Source organism: Trachypithecus francoisi, unplaced genomic scaffold (assembly GCF_009764315.1).
Source record: "Trachypithecus francoisi isolate TF-2019V2 unplaced genomic scaffold, Tfra_2.0 Lachesis_group8, whole genome shotgun sequence".
Classification (NCBI taxonomy): Eukaryota; Metazoa; Chordata; class Mammalia; order Primates; family Cercopithecidae; genus Trachypithecus; species Trachypithecus francoisi.
In genome coordinates this window covers 55,927,439-55,935,219 of record NW_022681473.1, presented here as the reverse complement: position 1 = coordinate 55,935,219, position 7,781 = coordinate 55,927,439, and the positions used below count along the sequence as shown (strand labels likewise).

Below are 7,781 nucleotides of genomic sequence, written 5' to 3'. Positions count from 1 at the left end.
GAGCTATGATCATGCCATTGCACTCCAGCATGGGTGGCAGAGTGAGACTCTGTTAAAAAAAAAAAAATGCAAATTGAATTCTGTAATATGTAAAAATGACAATGCACCATGACCAAATGAGGTTTATCCCAGGAAAGCAACATGTAAAAATCTATTACAGTTATGCAACACGTAATGATGGTTTAGTCGAGAATGGGAGAATGGATTGCATACAGGACAGTGAACATGAGATTATAATAACATATTATATTACTGTACATTTTCTATGTTTAGATACACGAATACTACCATTGTGTTACAATTGCTCACAGTATTCAGTACAGTAATATGCTGTGGAGATTTGTAGCCTTGGCCATGCATGGTGGCTTATGCCTGTAATCCCAGCACTTGGGAGGCTGAGGCAGGCAGATCACTTGATGTCAGGGGTTACAGGCGCACACCACCACATCTGGCTGATTTTTGTATTTTTAGTAGAGACGAGGATTCAACATGTTGACCAGGCTGGTCTCTAACTGCTGACCACAGGCACTCTTCTTCTTTTTTTGAGGTGGATCTCACTCTGTTGCTAGGCTGAGTGCAGGGGTGTGATCTCGGGTCACTGCAACCAACCTCCACCTCCCAGTTTCAAGCGATTCTCCTGCTTCAGCCTTCCGAGTAGCTGGGACTACAGGTGCGTGCCACCATGTCTAGCTGAGTTTTGTATTTTTAGTAGAGACGAGGTTTCACCATGTTGGCCAGGGTGGTCTTGATCTCCCGACCTCGTGATCTGCCAGCCTCGGCCTCCCAAAGTGCTGAGATTACAGGCGTGAGGAGCCTCCGCGCCTGGCCGCATCTCTTCTTAATTTTTGTCTAATTTCATCCTACCTCAAAATCAACTCTGAGACTATGTTTTATGCTCTTCTGAATTCTCAGCCTTCACCTTGCCTAAGGAGGCTTAGATACCTATGTTGGCTGTAGTGCTGGGGATTGAGATTGTGGGACACCATAAGATTATGTAATTGTGTTTACAGTGGCTTAACAAACGACTTTTTTCATTAGTCTTATCATATTTATTTATTGAGCACTCATTCATTTCGGTGTCTACCACAAGAAGATGGATGTGGTCCCTGCCCTAGAGGAGTTCACACGGAAACTTCCAGTCACATAAGTCACATTGTCTGTGTCACCAGCTTGACAAAATAAAACTAAAATCTACAAAGAGGTTGAGTGTGCTAATCACTCTACCAACTAACTCCTGAATGGGCCCTGGGGCCAAGCTCCTTTTGTGAATACAGGAATGCTGGCTCCCCAGACAGGATCTTGTACCCAGTGGGCTCTGTTCTCTCTGAAGAATGAGACACAGGCCTCATGCCAGCTGTAGATCTGCAAGCCTCGCTGGCTCCCTGTTCCCAGCACTATAGCTTAAAACCATATTTTTCACCACCACTTCTTTTCCCTTTCAGTTTTAGGGAGAGGAAATCAACATTTTTGGACTGCTTTCTATGTGCCAGGTTCTTTCACACACATTGTGCTCTGCTAATATCTTCACAATTCCATGATATACAAGTCAATTCTGGAATCTAGGCATATAATGGAATAACTTTTGAATCACGAAGAATGAAGCTTCAATTCTGGCTCAGCCGCCTAAAAGTCATTACTAGTTTATTAATTCCTTTCTTCGTTTATTCACTAAAGAATTTTTTAAACTGCTCCTATACATTCTAACTCTGTGGTAGGAGGTGAGGATACAAAGGTGAATAGAACATAATCCTGTTTTCAAGGCCCTCAGTTTGGGCAGTGGAGCAGGGAGAGGAAAATTCTTTTTATTTCTGAGGCAGAGTTTCACTCTTGTTGCCCAGGCTGGAGTGCAATGGCACGATCTCAGCTCACTGTAACTTCTGCCTCCCGGGTTCAAACAATTCAGGGAGAGGAGAATTCTTAAACAGATTGTATTTGTAATACTATTACACTTTTTACAGATTATTATTATGAAAACTTTCTGACTCTTCACAATTTAAGTAGCCTGAGGCTTGGTTCTTCATTTGTAAATTTTTTTTTGAGACGGAGTCTTGCTCTGTTGCCCAGGCTGGAGTGCACTGGCACGATCTCAGCTCCCTGTAACGTCTGGCTCCCTGGTCCCAGTGATTCTCCTGCCTCAGCCTCCTGAGTATCTGGGATTACAGGTGAACACCACCATGCCTGGCTAATTTTTGTATTTTCAGTAGAGATGGGGTTTTGCCATGTTAGCCAGGCTGGTCTCGATCAAACTCTTGACCTCAGGTGATCCCACCCACCTCAGCCTCCCAAATTGCTGTGATTACCATTGTGAGCCACCACACCTGGCCTAAGTTAGGAATAATTCTGTCTTCCAGGCACAGTGGCTGGCATATAGAAGGTAGTAACATTGCAAAACCCACCGCTCCAGGGAAATGCTTTCGTGTGCCTTTCTTTCTTTTTTTTTGTAAATTAAAAACAATAAGCGATCATTTAACAAATTGTATTTGAAGGCTTACAATTAATTTTAAGTATACCTGTTTATATAACTTTGTTACAATAATAACAGATATGAAAGGAAATTACTCCAAATCTCACCATCCTATTAATAGAAAATAAATTATTTTCATTTGCCAACCTTGCTTTTCAGTCTTTGTCCATGTTACAAAGCCATATCCTTACACAAATACTTTTTTGTTATACTTTTTAATGGCTGTGAAATATTTAATTTACTGGATTCTTGCTATTTGCTTAACCAGTCCTATATTGTTCAACATTTCTCTTCAGAGGCAGAGTGATTTAGTGGAAACAATGGAAAGTTTGAAAACAAAGATCTTAGGTTTGAAATCTTAGTTGAACCTCTTACTACGTGACCTTGGGTAAGTTATTTAACCTTTCTGAAACAAACTTTTTCTTGGCTGTTACAAAAGAGGACTTTCTTTCTTTCTTTTCTTTTTTTTTTTTTTTTTTTTTGAGACGGAGTCTCGCTCTGTCGCCCAGGCTGGAGTGCAGTGGCCGGATCTCAGCTCACTGCAAGCTCCGCCTCCCGGGTTCACGCCATTCTCCTGCCTCAGCCTCCGGAGTAGCTGGGACTACAGGCGCCCGCCACCGCGCCCGGCTAGTTTTTTTGTATTTTTTTAGTAGAGACGGGGTTTCACCGTGTTAGCCAGGATGGTCTCGATCTCCTGACCTCGTGATCCGCCCGTCTCGGCCTCCCAAAGTGCTGGGATTACAGGCTTGAGCCACCGCGCCCGGCCTCTTTCTTTTCTTTCTTTCTTTCTTTTCTTTCCTTTCTTTCTTTTCTTTCCTTTCTTTCTTTCTCCCCCCTCCCTCTTTTTTTAAAGAGATGGGGTCTCGCTAGGTAGCCCAGGCAGTAGTGTAGTGGCTATTCACAGGCATGATCTTAACAGGCTGCCCCCTTGACCTCCTGGTCTCAAGCAATTCTCCTGCCTCAACAGGTGGATTACGCCCGGCTAAGAAGGTGAATTTTAATAGGGATTATGCTCTTACTCTGCATTAAGAGGTGATTTATATAAAATCCCAATTAAAATTTGGATGCTCAATAAAAAGCCATAATTTCAGTATTTGGTAATTACCAACATGTAATGTGATAAAAAACCTTTCAAATCTTCCGTGTTATTGCCTTAGGATAAAGTCTCATAAGTGGAATTACTGGGTCAGAGTTTAAACATTTTTTGTTTTGTTTTGTTTTTTTGAGACGGAGTTTCGTTCTTGTTGCCCAAGCTGGAGTGCAATGGCACGATCTCGGCTCACTGCACTCTCCGCCTCCCGGATTCAAGCGATTGTCCTGCCTCAGCCTCCCGAGTAGCTGGGACTACAGGCGTGTGCCACCACGCCCGGCTAATTTTTTGTATTTTTAGTAGAAACGGGGTTTCACCGTGTGAGCCAGGATGCTCTCGATCTCCTGATCTCATGATCCGCCCGCCTCGGCCTCCCAAAGTGCTGGGATTACAGTCGTGAGCCACCGCGCCCGGCAGTGTAAACATTTTAATGGCAATCAGCAACACATCTCAAATTGATTTTCAGAGTTTCCTTCATTTACGCAGCCATTAGCAATAGATTGCACCACTGTATCTGATTCCATTTATGATCACTGTGAAACCTTTTGTAACTGATTGTTTTACTTTTCTTTTTGTGGAATTTGAACATTTTTCGTTTTTGAATAGCAAGACTTCTCTGTAGGAACGACAGCTCAGGCAGTCACGTGGGCTGCGGACCGTGTTTTGTGGACTACATCTCCCAAAGTGCTCCGCAGGCGCGCCCACAGGAAGTCGCCGGAGCATCTCCCGCCTCCACGCCGAGGCGAAGAGGTTCTATCCGGGGCCTTGGAGCTTCTCTTTCCTTTCGCGCCGGTTGCCGCTGCGGAGCGCGGCGGGTCCATGTGCGCAGTGAGTGGCGCTATCCCTGGCCCAGTAGCACCCGAACCCCGGGTTTGACCGAGTCCGCGCTGCGATGGACCCCAACACCATTATCGAGGCCCTGCGGGGCACCATGGACCCAGCCCTGCGTGAGGCCGCGGAGCGCCAGCTCAATGAAGTAAGGACGCCCGGCTAGCGGTGGCGGCGGGCAGGCGGGCAGACAGAGGTGGCAGGCCGAGCCCCCGGGGCCTGGCCGGAGGCGCGGACGACGTCGTTGAGGGCCCCAGCAGGAGGGTGGGGCGGACATCTGACGGCGACTTCCACGCCGGGGCGCCTCGATGTGGTGTGGTGGTGGTGGCTGCAGCCAGGGCTGCCTTTGCTTCGGATCCTGAGCTGGGCCTCTGACTGCGGTCTAGGCATGAGGAGCCGGCTGAGGCGAAGCGGGCGTGACGGGTTGGACACATGGCCGGCTAGGGTGGCCCGCCGCCCTCTGGCTCATGCCCAGCTCGTTCCTCACGCCCAGGAGGGGGCGAAACTTACTGGGAGGTTTTTCAGACGTTTCTGAGACCAGTCTCGCTGTCGCAGGGTTTGGAGGGTCTCCTGGGAATGCCGATCGGTCCTTTGGGGGCTGCGCCTGTCATCCTTGTCACTTGGCTGGGCTGATCAGTGGCCTGCCTCGGGTACAACTTCCTTCTCTCTGTCTGAGTTGCTAGGGAAGGCTTTCAAAGGCAAACCCGCGCCTCATTAGTAGGACAGGGATAGTGCGGGACATTCAGAGTCTGATCCCTGCTCTTCCACTGTCATAATGCTTCAGTCGGAGGGCTGGCTTATGTAGTGGAAAGAATCAGGTGAAGTGCACCCTTCTAGGTATAGCTGCACCATTGATTTCTTGAGTGACCTTGGGCCATTCACTTAACCTCTTGATCCTGAGTTTTTCCCATTCATAAAATGACGCCATAGAGTTGCTGTGACAGTCAGGTGCGATAATGTGAAGTCTGAGTGCCTTGGAATGTGCCAAGCTCCTTATCAGTTCAGATATTGCATTCTCTGAAGGTTGTTTTTTTTTTCCCCATATTTTGGGGGGACCGCTTCTTGGAAAACAGCTTTATTGCATGAATATTTATTGTACTATCTCCAATGTCATTCTTTGTTTCTAAACTTTTGCAGTTTTATGTATTAATGATCAGTATTTTAAAGCCTCCTTAAAAGGGCTACTGTAACTTTTTTGCCAGTTAGTAACTGTCTTTTAGCATACTGCTGAATCTGCCAGCTTTATTGAACTTTAGTGTACATTTTTTAACTGAAAAATCACACTTTAAAATAGAAATTCAACTATTTTATGCATCTTTTAGCTGGTAAATAATTTAAAAACGTTGTTTATATTGACTTACCAGAAACAGCAGAAATGTTACTAATTGGACTTTTTCAGTGTAAAGGGCTGCACTAGAGATCCCTCCCTCATGGAACTTACAGTTCAAGAAGACTACCTACAGAGTTTACAGAAATTAAATGTAAAATTATTTGAGAATGTTAAATCTATTTTATATGTAAATTAGATCATTATACCACACGAAGTGATGATTATGTGTTCAAATTTTTAGACTCAGAGTCACCTTGGGAGGAGCTTAGTTTTTTTGGATATAAAATAGTGAGTTGAACCGTATTACTATTTTGAACCATTACACAGCTATGGAACGGATCACTTTTTGTTTTGATTTGCTTTGTGATAGACATGGGTTAAGGTGAACATTATTTTGCTTGTTAAATAATAATGCAGTTACAAGCCTAGAAAAGCTGAAAGTTCAGTCACGGTCATTTCTATCATGACTTTGCTGTAATCGCATATTATTTTGACTAATTATACTTGCGTGTAATTATTAATTTTAAAAGTGAGTACTTGAAAGAGTTGGTTCGCTTCTACAAAAATTGAGGAAATAATACTTCCTGAAAATCTGAAATTCATTTATTCCTCAGATAGACATTGCATGTCTAGTATATGCACTAACATCTTGTAATAGAGACCTAGGGTATTTCACAAGCTGGTTTCTGGAAAATAAATTATCAAAATAGCATTCAAAGCCTTTTTTACTTAACCATTAAACTACTGTTTTGGAATACTGTCAAACAGTGAACACCGCTAATCTGTCAAAGAAAATTTATTGCATGGCCTTTACTTTTGTAATCCTTAGCTATTTACATTTCATACATTGCTTTCAATTATAACACTTAGATTTTTAAATATTCTTCCTAAGGTAAATTTTCTATTAGTGTATTTACTTTCATTCCATTTTAATACACTGCTGCTCCCTCTCCCTTCTTCCATTTAAATATTTTTTGCTTTGACTTTCTTGTGGCAGAACATTGATTTGGGAGACAGATCTCAGATAAGTCTTGAATATAGTAAGAATGAGGAAGTAACATTTCTGAAAGGCTCTTGCTTTGAAGAAGATAGAAGGAATTATTCTATGATGTCTCTCATTCTGCTGAAGCTGTGTTTTGGTTCATTTAGAACCAAAGAAAAAGATCATTGACGTTTGAATGAATCTCTTCACTAAGTGAAATAATCACTGACTCAATGTAAAATTTGTAAATGTTATTAAAGTGTTTATAGTGTAGATAGTGTCAAAATAAAATAGCGCTTCTGCCTCAGAGTCTTTGCACTTAACTCCTTGGAACTTCTTTCACATAGTTAACCCCCTAACTTGTTCTCTCATTTCCTTCCATCCCTGTTCAAATATTTCCTTATCACTGAGGAATTCCTTGACCATCATACTCCCTATCTCCTTTCACTTGTTTTCCTCTATAGCACTGATTTGTCATACACATTTGGTTTATTTTTAAAATTAATTTTATTTGGGCGGGTGTGGTGTTTCACGCCTGTAATCCCAGCCTTTTGGGAGGCCGAGGCGGACTGATCACTTGAGGTTGGGAGTTCGAGACCAGCCTGACCAACATGGAGAAACCCCGTCTCTACTGAAAATACAAAATTAGCTGGGGGCGATGGCACATGCTTGTAATCCCAGCTACTCGGGAGGCTGAGGCAGGAGAATCGCTTGAACCTGGGAGGCGGAGGTTGCGGTGAGCTGAGGTCGCACCACTGCACTCCAGCCTGGGCAACAGAGTGAGACTCCATCTCAAAAAAATTAATTAATTAATTAATTTTTAAAAATTGGCTGGGCACAGTGACTCATGCCTGTAATCCCAGCACTTTGGGAGACCCCGGCGGGCGGATCACCTGAGGTCGGGAATTCGAGACCAGCCTGACCAACATGGAGAAACTCTGTCTCTACTAAAAATACAAAATTAGCTGGGCGTGGTGGCACACGCCTGTAATCCCAGCTACTAGGGAGGCTGAGGCAGGAGAATCGCTTGAACCTGGGAGGCAGAGATTGCGGTGAGCCAAGATCGTGCCATTGCACTCCAGCCTGG

General features: G+C 43.9%; 1 protein-coding gene across 2 annotated transcripts in view; it reads left to right on the top strand.

Moving 5' to 3' along the window:
- Positions 1–4,285: 4,285 nt before the first annotated feature.
- IPO7 (importin 7) overlaps positions 4,286–7,781 on the top strand; it is a 64,590-nt gene continuing 61,094 nt past the window's right edge. The window contains exon 1 of one of the 2 annotated variants that reach the window (XM_033208175.1): positions 4,286–4,530. In XM_033208175.1, coding sequence (XP_033064066.1) covers positions 4,447–4,530 — 84 coding nt within the window. In that variant the 5' untranslated portion in view covers positions 4,286–4,446. The remainder of the gene's footprint in view (positions 4,531–7,781) is intronic. The other variant, XM_033208176.1, reaches the window with a different exon arrangement.